General features: G+C 49.8%; 1 protein-coding gene across 3 annotated transcripts in view; it reads right to left on the minus strand.

The window, feature by feature from the left end:
* The window catches only part of olfm2a (olfactomedin 2a), a 318,824-nt gene that overhangs the window by 109,215 nt on the left and 183,702 nt on the right, over positions 1-25,907 (minus strand). The window contains exon 1 of one of the 3 annotated variants that reach the window (XM_038784864.1): positions 17,833-18,203. The exons of 1 other annotated variant lie outside the window; for it this stretch is intronic. In XM_038784864.1, coding sequence (XP_038640792.1) covers positions 17,833-17,970 — 138 coding nt within the window. In that variant the 5' untranslated portion in view covers positions 17,971-18,203. Of the gene's footprint in view, positions 1-16,185; positions 16,472-17,832; positions 18,204-25,907 lie in introns of those variants that run through there. One more of the 3 variants, XM_038784863.1, reaches the window with a different exon arrangement.

Below are 25,907 nucleotides of genomic sequence, written 5' to 3' on the forward strand. Positions count from 1 at the left end.
AGTCCAACAATTTTAGGTCATGATTGTGGACTCCATTTTTTGTGTGTGTGTCATTTATACCGTTTCAGTTCTGGTTTCTTTATTCCCCTACTTTGCCTTTGGATGGCTACTATCCAGCCTGTCACGTACCCCATACACACCTTTACTTTTGTTCTTCTCCCCTGGACCCAACCACCTCTTTAACTTGCTAGAAACCAAATGACATTTCTAGATTTCCTCAGTTCTAATAAAAGAACACAACCTCGACCATAAGACCATAAGATATAGGAGCAGAATTAGGCCACACGGCCCATTGAGTCTGCTCCGCCATTCAATCATGGCTGATATTTTTCTCATCCCAATTCTCCTGCCTTCTCCCCATATCCTCTGATCACCTTATTAATCAAGAACCTATCTATCTCTGACGTAAAGACACTCAGTAACTTGGCCTCCACAGCCTTCTACGGCAAAGAGTTCCACAGATTCACCACCCTCTGGCTGAAGAAATCCCTCCTCATCTCAGTTTTAAAGGATCGTCACCAGTCTGAGGCTGTGTGCTCGGGTTCTAGTTTCTTCCATTGGTGGAAACATCCTCTCCACGTCCACTCTATCCAGGCCTATCAGTATCCTGTAAGTTTCAATAAGATCCCCCCTCATCCTTCTAAACTCCAATGAGTACAGACCCAGAGTCCTCAACCGTTCCTCATACGACAAGCTCTTCATTCCAGGGATCATTCCTGTGAATCTTCTCTGGACCCTTTCCAAGGCCCCGGCACATCCTTCCTTAGATACGGGGCCCAAAACTGCTCACAATACTCCAAGTGGGGGTCTGACCAGAGCCTTAGACAGCCATTAAAGTACACCCCTGGTCTTGTATTCTAGCCCTCTCGACATGAATGCTAACGTTGCATTTGCCTTCCTAACTGCCGACTCAACTTGCACGTTGACCTTAAGAGAAACTTGAACAAGAACTCCTAAGTCCCTTTGTGTTTCTGATTTCCTAAGCCATTTCCCATTTAGAAAACAGTCTATGCCTCTATTCTTCCAACCAAAGTGCATAACCTCACAGTTTTCCACATTGCATTCCATCTGCCACTTCATTGCCCGCTCTCCTAGCCTGTCCAAGCCCTTCATTCTTCTATATCTGCAACCTCCCAGCCCAACAATCCACCAAGATCTCTGCCCTCGTCCAATCCTGGCCTCTTGTCCAACCCCAATTTTTCTCTGTTCCTCCAATGGGGGTAGGGCCTTCCTCAGACTGGGGGCCCTTAACTCAGGAGTTCCCTCCCTAAAGCATTTCACTTCTTCTTTGAGATGCTTCTGAAAGCTTTTGATCTCCCCTCCTCGTACAGCGGGATATCCAATTCTGATGGATAGTCCTCCTTTGGAAAGTTCCAGGAGGTTCTGCAATGTTAAAATGTTATGTAAATGCGAGTTGTTGTCCTCTGTTGACAAACCTGACCGAATGGCTGGAGCATACAGACCAGAACGATGGGAGAAAATAAAGGATAAAGTCAATGGAGGATGTTTTGGTTTTCAAAGCTTGCTGGGACCCTGCCAATACCACGACGCTCTCAGGAATGATAACCATTTCCTGCTCCAGTGTGAAAAATGTAGACCCCCCCTCGATCGCCAACTCCCACAAGTATCTACCCAACATTTCCATCCACTTTTCATGTCACTCGCCTGGGCTGCCTGTGGAACAGGCTCAACACCCCGAGGAAATTCGCTCAATTTAACCCCTCCACGCACCTTGAACCCATGACCCATGTGAAAGTGTGAACCAGTCGGAAACGATCGAGGAGCTTGAACACCTGGGTGGTACCATCCCTCCAAGCCGTCTCTTCTCCAAGGCACACAATCATAGGTTTTCCCCTATCTTCCCGTGGCTGCTCTGCCCTGAGTTTGTTTTTTTTCCCCAACCTCACTGTTGCTAGGGAATCAGGCAATGGCTATACCATTTCGGACAGCGATAAGGAGACATTGCTTCACCCAGAGAGCGGTCAGCCTGTGGAATTCATTACCACAGGAAGTAGTTGATGCTAAAACATTGAATATATTCAAGAGGCAGCTGGATACAGCACTTGGGGAGAACAGGATCAAAGGCCATTGGGGGAAAGCAGGATTAGGCTATTGAGTTGGATGATCAGCCATGTTCTTGATGAATGGCGGAGCAGGCTTGAAGGGCCAAAAGGCCTCCACCTGCTCCTATCTTCTATGTATCTATGTTTTAGACTGTTAACTAGACTGGAAAAATAATACCCAGTGTCAGCCTTGTTCACTTTGTGCTAGTCTCCCCTGAGACAGAATGTTATGGGCCCAAGGACTTCAGGACATAATCCAGGCTGACACTTCGGTGCAGCATTGAAGCAGTGCTGCACAGTCAGAGGTACTTCTTTAGGGTATGGGGCCATCCCGCCAGCCCCGTTTTCCAGCGCAGTGGGGCCCCCCCATACGGGCAATGGGGTTTCCCCTTGTGGCCACCCCCACGCCATCGGGAAATCCCCGGGCGTGGGTGCGCTGCCGGCGATGCGGAAGATCCCACCAACAGAGAATCCCGCGGATGATATTTGCCCTGTTGAGTGGCTCCCAAGCCACAGAGTGAAGTATGAATCGAGACACAAATCCTTTTCTTGCTGATTGTTTTGTTTACAGAATGCAGCATAACATATGTCTACATCCTACCAACGAACCCAGCGCCCCAGCAGTCTCTCTTTATAAGTGCTCTAAGTACTTAATTAAACAATGTCCTTCACCTCTGTATCTCAACAATATCATTAACATATCATTAATAAACCCAATTAAGACAACATTTACCCTCTCAAAGTATCCACTTTGAGGAGCTGGGGAGATCTTCCCTGTGTTCTGCCAAATATTCAGCCCTCGAACAACACTAAACAAATAGATTATCTCAATATTTAGCTCATTACTGTTAATAGAATCTTCCTGTTTCCAAAATTGGTTTCTTCACAGCAAATTCCTTTGTATCCATTTATTCGCAGGACATTGATGTCGCTGACAAAATAAGCGTTTATTGCCCATCCCTAATTGTCCTTGAGAAGGTGGTGGTGAGCCGCCTTCTTGAGCCGCTGCAGTTCATGTGGAGTAGGTACACCCACAGTGCTGTTAGGAAGAGAGTTCCAGAATTTTGACCCAGTGACAATGAAAGGACAGTGATATATTTCCAAGACAGGATGGTGTGGGGGCTTGGAGGGGAACTTGCAAGTGGCGGGGCTCCCAAGTATCTACTGCCCTTGTCCTTCTAGATGGCAGAGGCCCTGGATTTGGAAGGTGCTGTTGAAGGAGCCTTGGTGAGTTGCAGCAGTGCGTCTTGAAGATGGTACACACGGCTGCCACTGAGCGTCGGTGGTGGAGGCAGTGGTGTTTACGGGGCTCATGTTAACATCCATCTTTCAATGCGTATCTCCCTAATTGGGTTATCTGATCAATTATTTCTGTTGGTGCCTGTGGGAGCTGACTATGCTTAAATCACCTGGCAGAATTCCCTGCAGCTAAACAACGACGCCCACATCAATTCATTAGTTCTCCAGCATTTTGGCACATCCTGCCTCTCTTATTGATTACCCACCTGATCGCACTGGAAACCTCCATTAAGAAGACAACTTTGCAATCACAGAAAGCTACCAGCCCTTCCTTGTACAAGGTATCGAACCTCAAAAGATGGCTGATTGCAAAGGCATGCGAAATTCAAACATTCCAGTTCAGCTGATAAATAGGGAGGAGGGGAGGGCGACACAAAGCAACAATGGAAACAATTTACTAGAGAATTCCGCCTGGTTGCCAGCTAATCAATGAGAGGTCAGAAGCATCCAAGGTGGATGAGGATTAAACAGGCAGATCTGAATGTTCCTAGTTCTGTAGCTATTGATTGCAAAGTGCATATGACCGGTGAATAACAAGAAACTCTCAAAATGTCTGCAAAATAAATTTACCGAGCGTGTTTTGCACGCAGAGGTATTGCATCAACAGTAACTAGTCTGTCAACGTTCAGCACTGAGGTGTCGTCGAGCGAGGCTGAAGTTTCAAGTACCAATCCGGGGACGTGAGCTCAAAATGCAGACGGCGCACTCCCATTGCAAGTGCTGAGCGCAGCATTGTTGGAGCTGCACTCTTTCATGATGTATTAACACGAAGCCCCCCCCTCGGATAGATGTAAAAATGGTATTATCCCCAAGCAAGGTCTTGCCTATGGGCGGCACGGTGGTTAGCACTGCTGCCTCACAGCGCCAGGGACCAGAGTCCAATTCCGGCCTTGGGTGACTGTCTGCGTGGAGTCTCCACGTTCTCCCCGTGTCTGCGTGGGTTTCCTTTGGGTGCTCCGGTTTCCTCCCACAGTCCAAAGGTGTGCGGGTTAGATGGGGTTATGGGGATAAGGTGGGGTGGGGGGGGGGGGGGGAGTAGTCGTTGGTGGGGCGCTCTTTCAGAGGGTTGGTGCAAACTCGATGGGCCGAATGGACTCCTTCTGCACGGTAGGGATTCTATGGCTCTGTGTTTGCCCCCCGTAATCGCTATCATTCGATCAGATTACCCTGACGTTACCCGTGTGAAAATTGGCCACTGAGTTTTCTGCGGAATTAGATTTCAAAGAATAACCTTTGCGGTTGAGAGGGAGGAGGTCCTTTTTCCTCAGTGACTCTGCTCATGTGTTTCCACATCCTTATTTCCCCGGTTGCAGAGTAAAGCAGGAAATTCATCCCAATATCCTTGCCCGACATTTTCACCTCAGCCAACATCCTCGGTGACGAGTCATTTTTCTCATTGTGTTCACCGGACCTTGCTCTGGGCAAAATGGCTGCCGCATTGACCGAGCAATGGTGGCCCCAGTACAAATTAATCCATTGATGGATGGGCACCTGGGGACATCCTGAAGGATATGTCAAGGCCCAATATAAATGTAAGATTTGTTTTCAATATGTTCCTGAGTAATTCCTTTGCCTTGACGTGAATTAAACCAGATCACGGTGACAGGATTAAATGGCGCAGACTCTAGCCCATACAAAGAACAAAGGACAAAGAAAAGTACAGCACAGGAACGGGCCCTTCGGCCCTCCAAGCATGTGCCGATCATGCTGTCCGTCTAAACTAAAATCTTCTGCACTTCCGGGGTCTGTATCCCTCTATTCCCATCCTATTCATGTATTTGCCAAGATGCCCCTTAAATGTCACTATCGTCCCTGCTTCCACCACCTCCTCCGGCAGCGAGTTCCAGGCATCCACTACCCACTGTGTAAAAAACCTGCCTCGTACATCCCCTCTAAACCTTGCCCATTGCTACTTTAACCTATGCCCCCTAGTAACTGACCCCTCTACCCTGGGAAAAGGCCTCTGACGATCGACTCTATCTATGCCCCTCAAAATTATGTAGACCTCTATCAGGTCGCCCGTCAACCTCCGTCGTTCCAGTGAGAACAAACCGAGTTTATTCAACCGCTCCTCATAGCTAATGCCCTTCATACCAGGCAACATCCTGGTAAATATCTTCTGCACCCTCTCTAAAGCCTCCACATCCTTCTGGTAGTGTGGCGACCAGAATTGAACACTATACTCCAAATGTGGCCTAACTAAGGTTCTATACAGCTGCAACATGACTTGCCAATTCTTATACTCAATGCCCCAGCCAATGAAGGCAAGCATGCCGTATGCCTTCTTGACTACCTTCTCCACCTGTGTTGCCCCTTTCAGTGACCTATGAACCTGTACACCTAGATCTCTCTGACTGTCAATACTCTTGAGGGTTCTACCAATCACTGTATATTCTCTTCCTGCATTAGACCTTCCAAAATGCATTACCTCACATTTGTCCGGATTAAACTCCATCTGCCATCCCTCCGGCCAAATCTCCAAACGATCTAAATCCTGCTGTATCCCCTGACAGTTCTCATCGCTATCCGCAATTCCAGCAACCTTTGTGTCATCTGCAAACTTACTAATCAGACCAGCTACATTTATCTCCAAATCATTTATATATACTACGAACAGCAGAGGTCCCAGCACTGATCCCTGCGGAACACCAGTAGTCACAGCCCTCCAATTAGAAAAGCACCCTTCCATTGCTACTCTCTGCCTTCTATGACCTAGCCAGTTCCATATCCACCTTGCCAGCTCACCCCTGATTCCGTGTGACTTCACCTTTTGTACCAGTCTGCAATGAGGGATCTTGTCAAAGGCCTTACTGAAGTCCATATAGACAACATGCACTGCCCTACCTGCATCAATCACCTCCTCGAAAAACTCTATCAAGTTAGTGAGACACGACCTCCCCTTCACAAAACCATGCTGCCTCTTGCTAATACGTCCATTTGCTTCCAAATGGGAGTAGATCCTGTCTCGAAGAATTCTTTCCAGTAATTTCCCTACCACTGACGTAAGGCTCACCAGTCTGTAGATCCCTGGATTATCCTTGCTCCCCTTCTTAAACAAAGGAACATCATTGGCTATTCTCCAGCCCTCCGGGACATCACCTGAAGACAGTGAGGATCCAAAGATATCTGTCAAGGCCTCAGCAATTTCCGCTCTAGCCTCCTTCAGTATTCTGGGGTAGATCCCATCAGGCCCTGGGGCCTTAATATTTTTCAAGGTGCCCAACACCTCGTCGTTTTGGATCTCAATGTGACCCAGGCTATCTACACACCCTTCTCCAGACTCAACATCCACCAATTCCTTCTCTTGAAATGAAATGAAATGAAAATCACTTATTGTCACGAGTAGGCTTCAATGAAGTTACTGTGAAAAGCCCCTAGTCGCCACATTCCGGCGCCTGTCCGGGGAGGCTGGTACGGGAATCGAACCGTGCTGCTGGCCTGCTTGGTCTGCTTTATAAGCCAGCGATTTAGCCTTGTGAGCTAAACCAGCCCCTAACTTTTTGGTGAATACTGATGCAAAGTATTCATTTAGTACCTCGCCCATTTCCTCTGGCTCCACACATAGATTCCCTTGCCTATCCTTCAGTGGGCCCACCCTTTCCCTGGCCACCCTCTTGCTTTTTATGTACGTGTAAAAAGCCTTGGGATTTCCCTTAACCCTATTTGCCAATGACTTTTCGTGACCCCTTTTAGCCCTCCTGACTCCTTGCTTAAGTTCCTTCCTACTTTCCTTATATTCCACACAGGCTTTGTCTGTTCCCAGCCTTCTCGCCCTGACAAATGCTTCTCGGCCTTCCTTGGAGAGATTCTCAGCAACACTCGAGGTGGGCATGATGGTCCGTGGGGCCTGGTCAGGCAGTGAGTAAAGCTGGTTTGCCCAAGGGCGATCTCTCATCTGGAGAGATGGTGGCGTGCGGGAGTGTCACTGAACTAGTCACCGAGAGGCCCAGGCTAAATACTCTGGGGGTCACCGGTTCAAATTCCAGCACAGCAGGTGGTGGGATTTAAATTCCATGAATGAATCTGGAATTATGAAGCTAGTTTCAGTAACGACGGCCATGGCAACCATCCTGCAAGAACCCACCTGGTTCGCTAATGTCTCTTTCGGGAAGGAAGTCTGCCGCCCTAACTCGGTCTGGCCTACATGTGACTCCACGCCAATGTGGTTGACTCGGCACTGCCCCTCTGAAAAGGCGAGGCGTGCCAATGGGTTCACGGGAAATTGAGGATGGGCACGAAATGCCAGCGTCACCCACAACCTATGAAAAACTGGAGCCTGCGGGGTAGAGCTGCCCCAGCAGTCGGCGATCAGTTATCGGGTTACTCTCGCAGTGTGACAATCGCAGAATCAAGACCGTCAGGATGCTGCCCCTTAATCAAAGGCCCACAGAACCCAGAAAAGGATGTAACGAGAGGTGGAGGGACGTGGCACGTGAGAAAGAAGCAAATGTGAAGTAATCTGTGTGCTTCACATTACAGCACTGTTACCATTCTCACTGCGACTGATCTTATTTCAAAGACATTATTGGCCTGATTACGAAGCAGAGGTCAACACGAAAGAAGCTCTCTCCAACTTTAAACGTATCCCAGATAATATCAATGCTGGATATGGATAACTCAATGACTGAATACCTCTGGGACAGGAACGTTGGACTTATAAAAATCCAATCCTTTCCACCCCAATTCAAAAGTGTTTCCATATATTTGAGCAGGAACAATTACATGGGGGGGGGGGGCGAAACATATCTCGGGATTCATCGCCGTGTTCTCCTCAATGCAGTGCTAGACATCATCGACGTTGGGGTAGGGGGCGGGGGCAGAGTAGTTTAGGCTTGGAGCCTGGCAACAGTGTGATGGACCCTGAGGTATCCAACACGGAAGAGGCCGGCAACATCAGAGAGTCACTGGTAAATCCAGTGGGAATTCAGGAGAAACTGTACCTGGCGGGAACGTGGAACTCACTATCTCGAGACGCTGTGTTTGAATAACATGGGTGCATTTGAAGGGAAGCTCGATCCACGTGGAGGGTACAGGAATGGAAGGTTCTGCTGGTAGAGAGTGAGGTGGAGATGACCCGTATGGGGTGTAAATACCACCCTCGAGTACTTGGTTCCACTGTGCTGCTACATTCGATGTAATTCTATGTCGTAACAAGGTGCGTGTAATGCCATCGGGTTAACTGAATCGCTATAGGAACAGCAATTCCCTCCAGTATCCTGGTTAAGACGTATCCCTCGCTCAACACCCACAGCAGGTGATTTTGCCATTATTGCTGCTTGCGGGATCTTGCTGTGCGCAAATCGGCCGTCACATCTCCGACATCGCAACAGCGACCAGGCTTCGAAAGTACTTCAATGGACGGGGAGAGAGAGGGGGCACAGTGGCGCGGTGGATTAGCACTGCTGCCTCACGGCGGCCAGGACCCGGGTTCAATCCCGGCTCCGGGTCACTATCCGTGTGGAGTTTGCACATTCTCCCCGTGTCTGCGTGGGTCTCACCCCCCCCCCCCCCCCCCCCAAACAAACCCCAAAAATATGTGCAGGGGAGGCGGATTGGCCACGCTAAATTGGAAACATTTTTAAAAAGTACTTCACCGGCCGGAAACGGATGCGGGATTGGTGAAGGTGCTGGGGAAAGGCAGCTCTTACCCCTGGCCACACACTCTGGGATGAGCAATGACATGGACATTGGGCGCGGTCAGGGTTGGTGCTATGCCGTGACGGCTATCCTGGCTGAATTGCCTCCCATCAGCTGTAGGCTGGAACGGCCAGGTTGTTGCAAGTTGGGCCAGGAGGGAAGAAATCTCGTAAATGTGAACATTCCGTCAGGAATTGTGGCAGAGGATTGAAGTAAAGAGTTGATCAGCTCCGTGAACCATACGGGCAAGAAGTCCAGATGCTCATGGAGGCAGGCGCCCCTCCAGTCTGGAAGGGTAGAAAATATGAGGGATTATGCAACGACCTCTGGACTTTGCTCCGTTTCCTCCAAGCCACACTCAAGATAATGTGTTTCACCAGCAAATCAGGCTGTAATGAATCGGCCACTTTCTCAAGTGATTACCCTGATTACAGGGCGTCTCGGATATTTTCGCGCTCCTAATGAGGTGAAGAGCTCCAATGATATTCACACAAGCTCAGCAAAGAGAGGAGGCCGACAGAAAAACAGAGATAACTGGCAGGAGAAGAAGAATGAAAAAACAATGGTGTCAAACCGAGGAAGCTCCCGCCCATGCCCTACCTCTCCCAGGGCTCAATGGGAGGAACAGGAGAAGGTCATTGGTGTTGAGGGATGGGGAGTGGATGTTGGGAGGGGGGGGGGGGGGGGAGTTGGTAGGGGCATGATCACGTCTGCCCCATTGACGCCCAAGGTTTGCCTGATGCCATGTTCAGGTGAGTGAGACAGCAACCCTCTTGCCCGAAGCGGGGGAACAACTCAGAGGAAAACACAGTCCCTCCCTGGCTGCGGCATCCCAGCGACAATTGGAGGTGGAATTGGGTGCAGGGTTTTCACAGGGCAAAGTCTGATGCCATGCCTGGGCCACAGTAACCTTAACCTGCTGGCCGACAGCCGCAAAAGGTTGTTCTAAAACATTTTAGCATTCGAAAGCCCGCAAACGATTTTCTCCAGGAATCAGAAGCCACTGACTGTCCCTCAACGAGGTTTTTTTCTTTTCTTCACGAATCCCAATTGCTTCACCTTGAGTTTTCCTGTAATTGATCAGAGTCTCACTGAGATTCTCTCTTCCTCCGTTCTGCTGTTCACTACAGTCTTCATCTCTTCATGCTGCTGAAGGTTTGTGTCTTCGTTTTTGCGTATGATCTTGAAAGACAATCAGCTGCTCTTTCAACTGTTTATTTTCCTCTTGCCAGCTTATGCTGCACTTCAGTGCATTGCCCTGTGGCTACTGGTAGTTCTGACACTGCTTTAGCTGAAGTAGCATTCAACATTTATTTTTAGCACCTCATGTTTCTTCAAGGCTACATATTGATCCTTCAAAGAGTCTTTTGGGGCAATGACTTTGAAGAGTGCCTTCTGCCTGTTCTGCCTGCTGATGTGCTTGGCTGTAGCTTGGTTGAGTTCTTTCAGCTCAGCTCTGATATGAACATTTTCTTGTGGCACAGCTTCATTTTCTGTTTTCAGGTTTTGTTTCTTTTGGGTCATCCCAGATAGCGTTCATTCATTCACAGCCCACTGATTGCTCCACACTTCTACCTGCTGTTGCAGCTTGGGTCATGTGTCAGCAGTTTCAAAAAACCCTATTTCTAAGCCCTTTAGCAGTTTCTCAATCTCTTCCTTCTTCTGAGCCAAGCTCTTTGGCTTGAGCACTGCATTGTGCTAACATGCCACACCACCATTTTGTGGTTATGTAAGTATTGTGTCCCTCAACTGGAGAGACAAACACATGAATAGGACGGGAATAGAGGGAAACGGATCCTGGAAGTCTGGAAGGTTTTAGTCTATACGGGCAGCATGGTCGGCGCAGGCTTGGAGGGCCGAAGGGCCTGTTCCTGTGCTGTACTTTTCTTTGTTCTTTGTTCTTTGGGGTCTGCTGGCTTCCTTGGTGCTTCATCGGGGTGTTCGAGATCTTCTAAAAAAAGTCTCCTCAACCTGGAGATTTAAATATTTGTCAAAGGCTTTTCATTTCTCACCAGATGTGGTTGAGGATTCATCTTGCTTTAGGGTTACTTCATTTGCAATTACTCCAAACAAGCATTAAAAACATTTTAACTTGTAACTTTCTGATTTCCCAGAGACTCAGAACTCAGAGACTCCCAATCTTGTTTTGGCCCTTGTCATAGCCTCAACTGGTCTGGTACTTTTAATTTTCTATCCATAGCCTTTTTCTTTAAAAAGGTGAGTACGTCTTTCATGTTCAAAATGGCTCTGCAGTTGCTGTTTTTTTAATTTCTCTCTTCTTCCCACACTTGGTCAGTTTCGGTGGGCGGACATTGCACCAATGGGCCATTTAAAAAAATAAAACATATATATTTTTTAAAAACTTAATCTCAGCATGGGAGAACTTTAAAATAGTATTTGGTCCTCTGCTTGGATTTTCAGTTGGAGACACGTACTAAAAGGTGACTTTATTACTTTCCCTTGCGTACTTAATTTTTTTTCCAATTCTGTTCGGCCTCTTCATGTTCCGGTGGCAGCTGGGTATGTTCACGGCTGCTCTACTCCAGCTGCACTCTGGATCTCCTAATAAGACCATAAGACATAGAAGCAGAATTAGGCCACTCGGCCCATCGAGTCTGCTCCGCCATTCAATCATGGCTGATATTTTTCTCATCCTCCATTCTCTTGCCTTCTCCCCATAACCCCTGATCCCCTTATCAATCAAGAACCTATCTAACTCGGTCTTAAAGACACTCAGTGACTTGGCCTCCACAGCCTTCTGCGGCAAATAGTTCCAGAGATTCACCACCCTCTGGCTGAAGAAATTCCTCCTCATCTCTGTTTTAAAGGATCGTCCCTTTAGTCTGAGATTGTGTCCTCTGGTTCTAGTTTTTCCTCCAAGTGGAAACATCCTCTCCACGTCCACTCTATCCAGGCCTCGCAGTATCCTATAAGTTTCAATAAGATCCCCCCTCATCCTTCTAAACTCCAATGAGTACAGACCCAGAGTCCTCAACCATTCCTCACACGACAAGCTCTTCATTCCTGGGATCATTCTTGTGAACCTCCTCTGGACCATTTCCAAGGCCAGCACATCCTTCCTTAGATACGGGGCCCAAAACTGCTCACAATACTCCAAATGGGGTCTGACCAGAGCCTTACACAGCCTCAGAAGTACATCCCTGGTCTTGTATTCCAGCCCTCTCAACGTGAATGCTAACATTGCATTTGCCTTCCTAACTGCCGACTGAACCTGCACATTAACCTTAAGAGAATCGTGAACAAGGACTCCCAAGTTCCTTTATGCTTCTGATTTCCTAACCATCTCCCCATCCTGGTGGATGACTAATTCAAAAGGCAAGTTAGCTTTTTAATCGTATTTATTTTGCTCACCCTTCTCGTGACTTGGCCGGGTCCTTTGGCTCTGCCTCTGCTCCATCCGATCAGGTCTGGCTTTTCATCTGCACAGTGGATTATTTTGCTGCCTTTCATTCTTTTCTTTCCCCTCTTTTGCAATTTTGCTCGGCCTTTTCAGATCCAGCTCGGTCCTTTGACTTTGTCTTTGGGCTGGCAATGGGGCTCCATGTGCCCTGGCCGATTCCTTCAGCCCCCTCGCCTGCAATGCAGCATTTTATTTGGGTGCTTTCTAACTGAGACAGGTTAGACAGACAGGGCCTGCTTCCACTGGAGTTCAGAAGAGTGAGGGGTGACTTGATTGAAGTACATAAGATCCCGAATGTTCTCGACAAGGTGGATGCGGAAAGGATGTTTCCTCTTGTGGGTGAGCCAAGGACTAGGAAGCACGGTTTTTAAATGAGGGCTTTCCCTTTGAAGACAGAGCTGATGAGAAGGTACTCTCAGAGGGCTGTGCAACTCTCTAACTAAGGAGGCGTTGGAGGGAGGGGTCAGTGAATATTTCTAAAGTGGAGATCAATAGATTCTTGTGAGGCAAGGGGACCGAAGGTGATCGGGGGTAGATGGGAATGTGGAATTCGAAACAGAAGTAGATCGGCCATAATTGTATAGAATGATGCGGCAGGCTCGAGGGGCTGAATGGCCCACTCCTGCTCCTATGTTCATCCTCAGGCTTTAGTTTCTACCTCATGTTTTGAGTTTCCGAGTTCCTTCTCCAACTTCCCTGGGATTTTGGAGTCCATCCTTTGATGTCACCATGTTGCAAAGGTTATTTGGTATTTTAGGGAGAAGCTGGAAGGCTTGTACATTTAAACATACACCGCTTATTGTTAACCGATAACTGTGCATATATCCAAGGTACTGCCACGAATGGATACCATTCCCATGACAGCTCCTTCCAGCCCACACTCCACACACAACCGACTATCACGCGACTGTCCACATCACCACTCTGGGTGGTACAATCCCACATTAACTCTTAACCTGCCGAACACCCTTATACTACATTAAAGAGATGAATGGGCGCGATTCTTCGGAACCCGGCAGGACGGGCAACTCCGGCGCGAAGGAGTGGCGTGTACCACTCCGGCATCGAGCCGCCCTGAAGGTACGGAATCCTCCGCACCTTCAGGGGCTAGGCAGGAGCCGAAGGGACTTGGCGGCACGACAACCGGCTTAGAAACGCCTCCGCCGGCCGGCGCATGCGCGGGAGCACCAGCGTGTGCTGCCGTCATCCCAGCACATGCGTAGGGGGGTGGGTTCATCTCCGCGCCAGCCATCGCGGACCGTTACAGCGGCTGCCATGGAGGAATAGAGTGCCCCCACGGCACAGGCCCGCCCGCCGATCGGTGGGCTCCGATCGCAGGCCAGGCCAACATGGGGGGCACCCCCTGGGACCAGATCCACCCCCGCGTCCCCCCCCCCCCCCCCCCCCGAGGACCCCGGAGGCCGCCCGTGGAGCCAGGTCACGCTGGTAAGTACCTGTCGTAGCATACACCGGCAGGACAGGCCTGAAACGGCTGGCCACTCGGCCCATCTGCGGGCCGGAGAATCGCCAGGAGGGCCGCTGCCAGCGGCCGCCGACCGGCGCAGCGCGGTTCCCATTCCCGTCAAATCCCCGGCGCTGGAGGATTCGGCAGCCGGCAGGAGCGGGATTCATGCCGCCCCCCCTGGCAATTCTCCGACCCGGCGGGGTGGTCAGAGAATCCTGCCCCATGTCAGAGAGAGAGAGAGGTTCTGAGGAGGTGGAGAGAGTCAGAAGGAATGTGGGTCAAGGGTTTGTGCTGACGTCTCTCTATCCAAGGCAGAACAGAAAGAGGGCGAAGCAGCACAGTAGCATGGTGGTTAGCACAATTCTTTTACAACTCCAGGGTCCCAGGTTCGATTCCCGGCTCGGGTCACTGTCTGTGCGGAGATTGCACGTTCTTCCCGTGTGTGCGTGGGTTTCCTCCGGGTGCTCCGGTTTCCTCCCACAGTCCAAGGATGTGCAGGTTAGGTGGATTGGCCACGATAAATTGCCCTTAGTGTCCAAAATTGCCCTTAGTGTTGGGTGGGGTTACTGGGTTATGGGGATAGGGTGGAGGTGTTGACTTGGGTCGGGTGCTCTTTCCAAAGCTGGTGCAGACTCGATGGGCCGAATGGCTTCCTTCTGCACTGTAAATTCTATGATTCTATGGTAACTGGAGGAGCAAACTCTAGGAATGACCCATTGGGTTGGAGGAGATTGCAGGGATTGGGGAGCCCAGGCAAGACATTTCGATGTATTACATTGTAAGATGGAGCCAATGTGAGTTGGCAAGGGCCGGGGGGGGGGGGGTGAAAGGTGACCAGAACCTGGATCTCGGTGGTCTTTGGGCAGGTTAGCATAACTGAAGGCGAGCTGAAGATATTGATCAGCGTTGAGGTGGGGTGGGGGGGGGGGGGAGGCAGTGAGGGATCGATGTGATGATGTTGTGGTGGCGGGAGAGGTCAGCCGCGTTGGCGGGTGACCTCCAGGGTTTGAAGGTCATCTCGGGGTCAAATACGATGCCGAGGTTGGACTTCCTCCTGGCAGATTGAGATGGGAACCGGGTCGGAAGCTGAGACGCGGAGGTTTCGAATGACTTTAACATTGGGCAATGTTAAACAGGAACAAAATCCCAGCTCGTCTGTGAACGCCAACGTGTCGGCCATTGAGGAGCTGAGGCAGAAATAATAATAATCTTTATTATTGTCACAGGTAGGTTACATTAACACTGCAATGAGAGGATGTGGCCAAGGGCAAGGAATAGAAAGGGGAGTGAGGGGGGGCACAGTCACATAAAGGTTGGAGGGAGAGAGGGGGTGAGGGGAATTATCAGCCAGGGTTCCTGTTGCCAACTGCCCTCTGGTGTCAATTACTGGAACTGCACGAGTGAGGCACAGAACAGGACGGGCTGGGCTGGGGAACAACAATCATTGGGCTCACTGAGCAGAGTACAAATGGAGCCACACTTTTCCTGGGGAAGCGGCAAGGTTGTCACACAGGAAAGAACAAATGCTGGTAATGGGTGGACCGTTTCAAATGGGGGGGGAGTGATTCCTCTCGTCCAACAACTCCCTTTAAAGCAGGCCCAGGATAATTAAACGTGCCAGTTCCCCCAATATGAAGGATCAATCCATCTCCCAGCCTCCCTGCATGGAAATTCTGCCTCATCCCGATTGTCAAAATGTCAGAAATTACTTCTGCGAGCTGGCATTGGTCAGGCCAGCAGAATTCATACAGGGTCATCCCACCCACCCCTCTTGTCTTGAGTTTGCAATTAACTTGAGTTAAATGGTTTTCACCCTCTGTCTCAGGGCCATCATTGCCAGACACTAGGTAACCTCAGATTCTGAGAGCTCACTGGAGAAGGAGGAGGAAATATTGAAGAGAGAGAGAGAAGGAAATTGCACTGAATTGAGAGAGAGAGAGGAAACACTGGAGAGACTGAGATGCAATCAGCTGTGAAGTGAGGACACAGGGACAAGCGGATAGCAAACACTCACAGAGATGGGCCAGTAGAATTACTTCATCCATCCTCATAGCAAAAATATATATATTTATAAATCATCTGATTGTTTGAAGTAGAGGACATCCGCCCTCTTCTCCCCAAAACAATGTTATTTGAAAACTTCTGAGTCTGCACCCATTTGCAAAGAGCCGGACTTTTAAACACTTCAATATTTCCACGAATATTTCGCAGTCACGCGGTTAAGATTTAAATTCCCAAATCTGAACACAAAATGAAATAAACCATTCCCCAAACCAACAGCCAATTATGTAGATCCTTACTTTTAGCTTGAACGTCAAGTTTAAGAACGTCTCACAGATTATCTGTGCCCCAAGCACTTTGTGATCTTTGTCTCCGGTTCTTCGAGTCCAATACTGCCCTTTGGCTTCACACTTTACAACTTCAAACTTCTGATCTTGTCCCCTCCCCATCCCCCGCCCAGAGTCATTCAGAGAAAATAAATAGTTTATTCATGCTAAGAAGAGGAATGAGAGAGAGAGAGTTAGACATTGGGAGGGATGAAGGGAAGGGGAATTTTGGAAAGAGGAGGGGAGGGGGAAGAGAAAAATTGAGGGGAGAGAGCGAGAGAGAGAGAGAGGCTGGGGAAAGGAAAATTTCAGCAAAGAACAATCAAAAAGAAATATTGCAGCAAAGATGCAACGGGGGGAGGAGGTGGAGGGAGGAGAGAAAAGACTTGGAAGAGAAATAGGGGAGGGGGAGAAGAGGAATGGAGAGGGAGAAGAGGAATGGAAGGGGAGAAGAGGAATAGAGGGGGAGAAGAGGAATAGAGGGGAAGAAGAGAAATGGGGAGAGAAGAGAAATAGGGAAACGAGAAATTCGGGAAGAGGAAGAGAAATGGGAGGGGGGGAGAAATGTTTTGAGAACAACTGGCAGAGGTTGAATGGGAGAGGACCAAAGGAAAATCTGAATCAGGATCGGGGAGGAAGAGAGAGAGAGAGAGAGAGAGAAAAGATAAATAAATGAAAATCTGAAAGGGAGAGGAAAGGAGTGGGAGTGAGGAAAGAGAAGGGGAGCAATAAAAAAAACACAGCTGGAGTGATAAAGAGAGATAGAGAGAGATAAGGAGAGAAATAAAGAGAGAGAGCAATAGAGAGAGATGAAGAGAGACAGAGAGGTAAGAGAGAGATAAAGAGAGATAAAGAGAGATAGAGACATAAAGAGAGAGAGATAGAGATAGAGAGAGATAGAGAGAGATAAAGAGAGATAGAGAGAGATAAAAGAGTTAGAGAGATAGAGAGATACAGAGTGATAAAGAGAGAGGGATAAAGAGAGAGAGATAGAGATAAAGAGAGAGATAAAGAGAGAGATAAAGAGAGAGAGAGATGAAAGTGTGAGAGAGAGATAAAGAGAGACATAGAGAGATAGAGAGAGACAGAAAGAGCTAGAGAGAGAGAGAGGTTGCTCAGAGGGTTAGGACATTGCACGGATTAGTTCGGAGGTGAGGCAGATAGAATCTGGGAGGTCGCCCACTATTGATGTTAAAATATAAAACATCCCTGAGGAAGCAACCTCGCGCCTGTTTGCTTTTATTTACAAAACAATGAAACCACTGCAATATTGAAAAGTCTGCCCGTTACTGCCCCCACTCCCCCACCAACACAATTTACTAAAACCCATCGGATATCCGACCGCTTGCCTTCCACTGCCCTGCATTTTAACAATGAATCAGGGAACTTCCAGCCTCTCCCCTGTCCATCCAAAGGGATACATGCAGGGGTGAATTCAGCCGGAGTTTGCAGTGGCACAATGTGCACACAGCGCCTGGCTGGAAGAGAGACACGATCAAACCCATCCTCAAATCAGCTTAACAAAAAAGACTGCAGAGGGAGGGGAGTTTTAAAGTGCCTGGCACAGAATAGAGACCCCCACCTCCCTCTCCATGAAGGTTCAAGGATGTGCACACTCACTATTTTTTGCGTGTTCCCCGTTGAGCTGAGTTTGGTTCCGTTCAAGCCCACCAGGGTGGGGAGGGTCTGGGACATCCAGTTGGTCACCATAGCCATGGTGCTGAGGACAGCGCCAATCTTCAGGAGAGGGACACTCATGCTGAGCTCTGCTTCATTCCCCCCACCCCTCTCCCCTTGAAGCTTGGACACACACAGACACACACACAGCTCCCACTGCTCTGTCTGTCTGTCTGTCTCTCTCTCTCCCAGCCAGCCCTGGCTGCTGCACTCACATCACAAGCAGCTTTCCACAATCACTGCTCAATGCAGTCCAGACAACACAGAGAGAGAGAGAGAGAGAGAAACCCCAACACATCTCTCTCACACCCTGACGTCACCCTCAGCATGCCAGGCTGCCAGTGGAGGGCTTTGATGTGACGGAGAGAGGGATGGAGGAGTGAGGGGAGAGAGGAGAGAGGGTAGGTGGGAAGGTTAACACTTTGCTTCATGGGCAACCCTCGACCATGCCCCCCACCCCCCCCCCCTCTCCCGTGTCAGACACCAGGTCAGCAGTGAGGGAGGGAGGGAGGGAGGGAGTTACTGAGGCAGCAGCGAGGGAGGGAGGGAGAGAGTTACTGAGGCTGCAGTGAGGGAGGGAGGGAGGGAGTTACTGAGGCTGCAGTGAGGGAGGGAGGGAGGGAGTTACTGAGGCTGCAGTGAGGGAGGGAGGGGAGGGAGTTACTGAGGCTGCAGTGAGGGAGGGAGGGAGGGAGTTACTGAGGCAGCAGTGAGGGAGGGAGGGAGTTACTGAGGCAGCAGTGAGGGAGGGAGGGAGGGAGTTACTGAGGCTGCAGTGAGTGAGGGAGGGAGGGAGTTACTGAGGCTGCAGTGAGGGAGGGAGGCAGGGAGTTACTGAGGCTGCAGTGAGGGAGGGAGGGAGTTACTGAGGCTGCAGTGAGGGAGGGAGGGGAGGGAGTTACTGAGGCTGCCGTGAGGGAGGGAGGGAGGGAGTTACTGAGGCTGCAGTGAGGGGAGGGAGGGAGGGAGTTACTGAGGCTGCAGTGAGGGAGGGAGGGAGGGAGTTACTGAGGCAGCAGTGAGGGAGGGAGGGAGGGAGTTACTGAGGCTGCAGTGAGGGAGGGAGGGAGGGAGTTACTGAGGCTGCAGTGAGGGAGGGAGAGAGGGAGTTACTGAGGCAGCAGTGAGGGAGGGAGGGAGGGAGTTACTGAGTCTGCAGTGAGGGAGGGAGGGAGGGAGTTACTGAGGCTGCAGTGAGGGAGGGAGGGAGGGAGTTACTGAGTCTGCAGTGAGGGAGGGAGGGAGGGAGTTACTGAGGCTGCAGTGAGGGAGGGAGGGAGTTACTGAGGCTGCAGTGAGGGAGGGAGGGAGGGAGGGAGTTACTGAGGCTGCAGTGAGGGAGGGAGGCAGGGAGTTACTGGGGCTGCAGTGAGGGAGGGAGGCAGGGAGTTACTGAGGCTGCAGTGAGGGAGGGAGGGAGGGAGTTACTGAGGCTGCAGTGAGGGAGGGAGGGAGGGAGGTTACTGAGGCTGCAGTGAGGGAGGGAGGCAGGGAGTTACTGAGGCCGCAGTGAGGGAGGGAGGGAGGGAGGTTACTGAGGCGGCAGTGAGGGAGGGAGGGCAGGGAGTTACTGAGGCGCAGTGAGGGAGGGGGAGGGATTTACTGAGGCTGCAGTGAGGGAGGGGGGAGGGAGTTACTGAGGCTGCAGTGAGGGAGGGAGGCGGGTGTACTGAGGCTGCAAGTGAGGGAGGGAGGAGAGTTACTGAGGCTGCAGTGGAGGGAGGGAGGGAGTTACTGAGGCAGCAGGTGAGGGAGGGAGGGAGGGAGGTTACTGAGGCTGCAGTGAGGGAGGAGGGAAGGGAGTTTACTGAGGCTGCAGTGAGGGAGGGAGGGGAGGGAGTTACTGAGCTGCGGAGTGAGGGGGGAGGGAAGGAAGTTACTGAGGGCTACGCAGTGAGGGAGGGAGGGAGGGGAGGGAGGGAGTTACTGGGGCAGCAGTGAAGGAGGGAGGGAGGGAGTTCCTGAGGCTGCAGTGAGGGAGGGAGGGAGGGAGTTACTGAGGCAGCAGTGAGGGAGGGAGGGAGGGGAGGGAGGGAGGGAGTTACTGAGGCTGCAGTGAGGGAGGGAGGGAGGGAGTTACTGAGGCTGCAGTGAGGGAGGGAGGGAGGGGAGGGAGTTACTGGGGCTGCAGTGAAGGAGGAGGGAGGGAGTTCCTGAGGCTGCAGTGAGGGAGGGAGGGAGGGAGGGAGTTACTGAGGCTGCAGTGAGGGAGGGAGGGAGGGAGTTACTGAGGCTGCAGTGAGGGAGGGAGGGAGGGAGGGAGTTACTGGGGCAGCAGTGAGGGAGGGAGGGAGGGAGGGAGTTACTGAGGCTGCAGTGAGGGAGGGAGGGAGTTACTGAGGCTGCAGTGAGGGAGGGAGGGAGGGGAGGGAGTTACTGAGGCTGCAGTGAGGGAGGGAGGGAGTTACTGAGGCTGCAGTGAGGGAGGGAGGGAGGGAGTTACTGGGGCTGCCGTGAGGGAGGGAGGGAGGGGAGGGAGGGAGGGAGGGAGTTACTGAGGCTGCAGTGAGGGAGGGAGGGAGTTACTGAGGCTGCAGTGAGGGAGGGAGGGAGTTACTGAGGCTGCAGTGAGGGAGGGAGGGAGGGAGTTACTGAGGCTGCAGTGAGGGAGGGAGTTATTGAGGCTGCAGTGAGTGAGGGAGGGAGGGAGTTACTGGGGCTGCCGTGAGGGAGGGAGGGAGGGAGTTACTGAGGCTGCAGTGAGGGAGGGAGGGAGGGAGTTACTGAGGCTGCAGTGAGTGAGGGAGGGAGGGAGTTACTGAGGCAGCAGTGAGGGAGGGAGGGAGGGAGTACTGAGGCTGCCGTGAGGGAGGGAGGGAGGGAGGGAGTTACTGGGGCTGCAGTGAGGGAGGGAGTTACTGAGGCTGCCGTGAGGGAGGGAGGGAGGGAGTTACTGAGGCTGCAGTGAGGGAGGGAGGGAGGGAGTTACTGAGGCTGCAGTGAGGGAGCGTAAGAGGGAGGGACTGGGGGGGGGCGTTGGGTGAGACGGGGAGAGACTGGGGGAGGGGTCAGGCTCGGGTGGAAATGGAAGAGACTGGGGGAGATACTAAGGGGAGAGACTGGGGTGGAGAAGAGGGGAGAGACTGAGGGGAGGCTGGAGGGAGAGAGATTGGGGTGGAGAGATTGGAGGGGAGATACTTGGGGGAGAGAGACCACGGAGGGGGAGAGGGGAGATTGCGGGGAGGGACAATTGGTGGAGAGATTGGGGGGGAGAACTGGAGGGAATGGGGAGAGATTGAGAGGGGGGAGCGTGGAGTGGGGGGCCACTCGGGGCAAGAGACTGGAGGGGGGAGGGATTGCAGAGAGAGAACCTGAGGGAGTGGGGAGAGACTGAGGGAGGGGGGACCTTGGGGTGGGGGCCACTAAAGGGAGAGAGATTGGGGAGGAGACTTGGAGGAAGAATTCCTGTTTAATCCCGGTTTGTTACCTTATTTCCCCCTTCTTTTGTTTTGCCGTTATTATTTTTGATCCATGAATTAATGGACATGTATCTTTAAGGAAAGCAGAAGAATAAAAATGTTTATAGGACAGAGCTGGTTTCTGCTGGTTTCTGCTGGTTTGACCAGAATTGTTGACACCAGAGAGAGTGTGAGAGAGAGATAACATAAGAACATAAGAACTAGGAGCAGGAGTCGGCCATCTGGCCCCTCGAGCCTGCTCCACAATTCAATGAGATCATGGCTGATCTTTTGTGGACTCAGCTCCACTTTCCGGCCCGAACACCATAACCCTTAATCCCTTTATTCTTCAAAAAACTATCTATCTTTACCTTAAAAACATGTAATGAAGGAGCCTCAACTGGGCAAGGAATTCCATAGATTCACAACACTTTGGGTGAAGAAGTTCCTCCTAAACTCAGTCCTAAATCTACTTCCCCTTATCTTGAGGCTATGCCCCCTAGTTCTGCTTTCACCCGCCAGTGGAAACAACCTGCCCTGCATCTATCCTATCTATTCCCTTCATAATTTTAAATGTTGCTATAAGATCCCCCCTCATCCTTCTAAATTCCAACGAGTACAGTCCCAGTCTACTCAACCTCTCCTCTTAATCCAACCTCTTCAGCTCTGGGATTAACCTAGTGAATCTCCTCTGCACACCCTCCAGTGCCAGTACGTCCTTTCTCAAGTAAGGAGACCAAAACTGAACACAATACTCCAGGTGTGGCCTCACTAACAATTTATACAATTGCAGCATAACCCCCCTAGTCTTAAACTCCATCCCTCTAGCAATGAAGGACAAAATTCCATTTGCCTTCTTAATAACCTTTTGCACCTGTAAACCAACTTTCTGTGACTCATGCACTAGCACACCCAGGTCTCTCTGCACAGCAGCATGCTTTAATATTTTATTTTTTAAATAATAATCCCGTTTGCTGTTATTCCTACCAAAATGGATAACCTCACATTTGTCAACATTGTATTCCATCTGCCAGACTCTAGCCCATTCACTTAACCTATCCAAATCCCTCTGCAGACTTCCAGTATCCTCTGCACTTTTTGCTTTACCACTCATCTTAGTGTCATTTGCAAACTTGGACAAATTGCCCTTGGTCCCCAACTCCAAATCATCTATGTAAATTGTGAACAATTGTGGGCCCAACACGGATCCCTGAGGGACACCACTAGCTACTGATTGCCAACCAGAGAAACACCCATTAATCCCCACTCTTCGCTTTCTATTAATTAACCAATCCTCTATCCATGCTACTACTTTACCCTTAATGCCATGCATCTTTATCTTATTCAGCAGCCTTTTGTGTGGCACCATGTCAAAGGCTTTCTGGAAATCCAGATATACCACATTGGACTCAATTTGATTGATTGCCTGGTGGACAATGAATTGTCCCAAAAAGCCGTACTCTTCCCGGTAATAGATGGTGATTGGATGCTATGCCAGGGGACCTGGGCAAATTACTCTGCAGTAAAACCATTACAGGCTGCGAACAGAGACTTTAACCCTGAGGCTCGCTGTGAAGGAAGCTGTGCTTAAAAACCCACAACCTGAAACAAAAACGTTTTCCTTTTACTTATGATTTTCCCCCTTTTCCTCCCCTCTGTGTTTTGTGTGTGTGTAGAGGATGGGACAATCCCAGAGGAGGGGCAAGCTAAAGTGAGGGATTAGAAATTAGATAAATTAACCAGTTGTATTTCCTGCATACATCATGATCATTCTTGTTATAAATAAACAGTAATTTTGTTTACATTTACAAACCTGGTGACTGCCAAGGGTCAAAGATTTTGGGTATTTTTTATAACAATTATTGGTTAATTCACTTGTATTGTGACTCCAGGTTAAGTGGGCTGGAATTGACCCAGGTGGTCATAACACACAGACACACACACACCTCTCTGATATCTGTGCATGCCCACAACCCTCTGACCTTAACACTCACATACCTCTTTAATATATAAACATATACACCAGTTTGATATCCACACACACAGACACACACCTCTGATATCTACAAACCCACCACTCTGATATCTACACACGTCTGATATCTACACACACACCACTCTGATATTCACACACACACCACTCTGATATCCATGCACACACCACTCTGATATCTACACACACCACTACAATATCCATGCACACACCACTCTGATATCTACAAACAAACCACCCTGATATCTACACAAACACCTCTGATATTCACACACACACCACTCTTATATCCATGCACACACACCACTCTGATATCTACACACACACCACTACGATATTGACAAGCATACACCATTCTGATGTCACACACACACACCTCTGATATCCACACACACCACTCTGATATTAACACGCACATACCATTCTGATATCTACACACACACCTCTGATATACACACACCCACACATACATACACCTCTCTGATATCCACACAACCAACATACACACACCCTGATATTGACACAGCTACACATGCACACACCTCTCTGATAGCCACACATCTACACATACAAACACCTCTCTGATATACGCACACATACACAGACCTCTCTGATATCTACACACCTGCACATACACACACCACTCTGATAGCCACACTCACACATACATATATCTTTCTGATATCTACACACACACAAACACCCAAACCTTGATATCTACACACCCACATACACACACATCCCAGTATCCCCACACCCACACACCTCTCTGATAGCCACACACACATACACACATCTCTCTGATAGCCACACACACATACACACATCTCTCTGATAGCCACACACACATACACACATCTCTCTGATAGCCACACACACATACACACATCTCTCTGATAGCCACACATCCACACATGCAAACACCTCTCTGATATACACACACACATACACGCACCTCTCTGATATCTGCACACCTGTACATACACACACCTGTGATATCCACACATCCACACATACATACACCTCTCTGATATACGCACACACATACACACACCTCTCTAATATACGCACACACATTCACACACCACTCTGATATCCACACACCCACACATACAAACACCTCTCTGATATACGCACACTCATACAGACCACTCTGATATCCACACATACTTCTCTGATCTCCACCCACATTCAAGCACACAGTCCTGATATCCACACACACAGAACCCTGTGGGCTTCACACACACACCTCCCTGATATTAATACATACCCACAATTCTCTGATCGCAACACACACACATCTCTTTAATATCCACACACACACACTAAACGGATATTCACACATTGACACCACACTACTATCCACACACACACCACTCGGATACCACCCCCCACACACACACACACCCCACTCTGATACCACCCCCCTCTCCACACACACACACCCCACTCTGATATCCACACACACACCACTCGGATACCACCCCCTCTCCACACACACACACCCCACTCTGATATCCACACACACCAAGCTGATATTCACACACACACCCCACTCAGATATCCACACACACCAAGCTGATATTCACACACACACCCCACTCTGATATCCACACAGACACCACTCGTATACCACCCCCCCCCCCACACACACACCCCACTCTGATATCCACACACACCAAGCTGATATTCACACACACACCCCACTCAGATATCCACACACACCAAGCTGATATTCACACACACACCCCACTCTGATATCCACACAGACACCACTCGTATACCACCCCCCCCCCCACACACACACCCCACTCTGATATCCACACACACCAAGCTGATATTCACACACACACCCCACTCTGATATCCACACACACCAAGCTGATATTCACACACACACCCCACTCTGATATCCACACACACACCCCTCTCTTCTATCCACCCACACACCCCTTTTATATTGACACACACCTCCCTAATATCTACACACACATGCACCCCCCTGATATCCACACACACACACATACACACCTCTCTGATATCCACACACCCACATATACACAGACCTCCCTGGTATCCACATACACCCCGCCCTAATATTCACATACACCAGCATACACGGACACACACCTCTCTGATACACACACACTGGGAATGTCAAATCCTGGTGTGATGTTTTCTTTGGAGATTTCATCATGGAATATTTGAACGTGTGATATTTATCCACTGTTTAGTAATGCTATTTACCTTAGCTGAATAACTCAGAATCATTAAGCTCAGTTCAAATAGTTGACTTTTTTATTCCATAGTGAGATGATTAGCATCAAGAAGATGCGCAGCACAGAGAGATTTTAAGATAGGTAAGGTTCAAATAAAATGTCGATATTTCTACAGATCTGATTCAATGGGAGACATCACCGATTCAAAAAAATATCATTACCATGGGGAAGATGCTGGTTCAGCACACTGGGCTAAATCGCTGGCTTTGAAAGCAGGCCAGCAGCACGGTTCAATTCCTGTATCAGCCTCCCTGAACAGGCGCCGGAATGTGGCGACTAGGGGCTTTCCACAGTAACTTCATTTGAAGCCTACTTGTGACAATAAGCGATTTCCATTCATTTCATTTTT

The sequence above is a fragment of the Scyliorhinus canicula genome, chromosome 25 (assembly GCF_902713615.1).
Source record: "Scyliorhinus canicula chromosome 25, sScyCan1.1, whole genome shotgun sequence".
Taxonomy (NCBI): domain Eukaryota; kingdom Metazoa; phylum Chordata; class Chondrichthyes; order Carcharhiniformes; family Scyliorhinidae; genus Scyliorhinus; species Scyliorhinus canicula.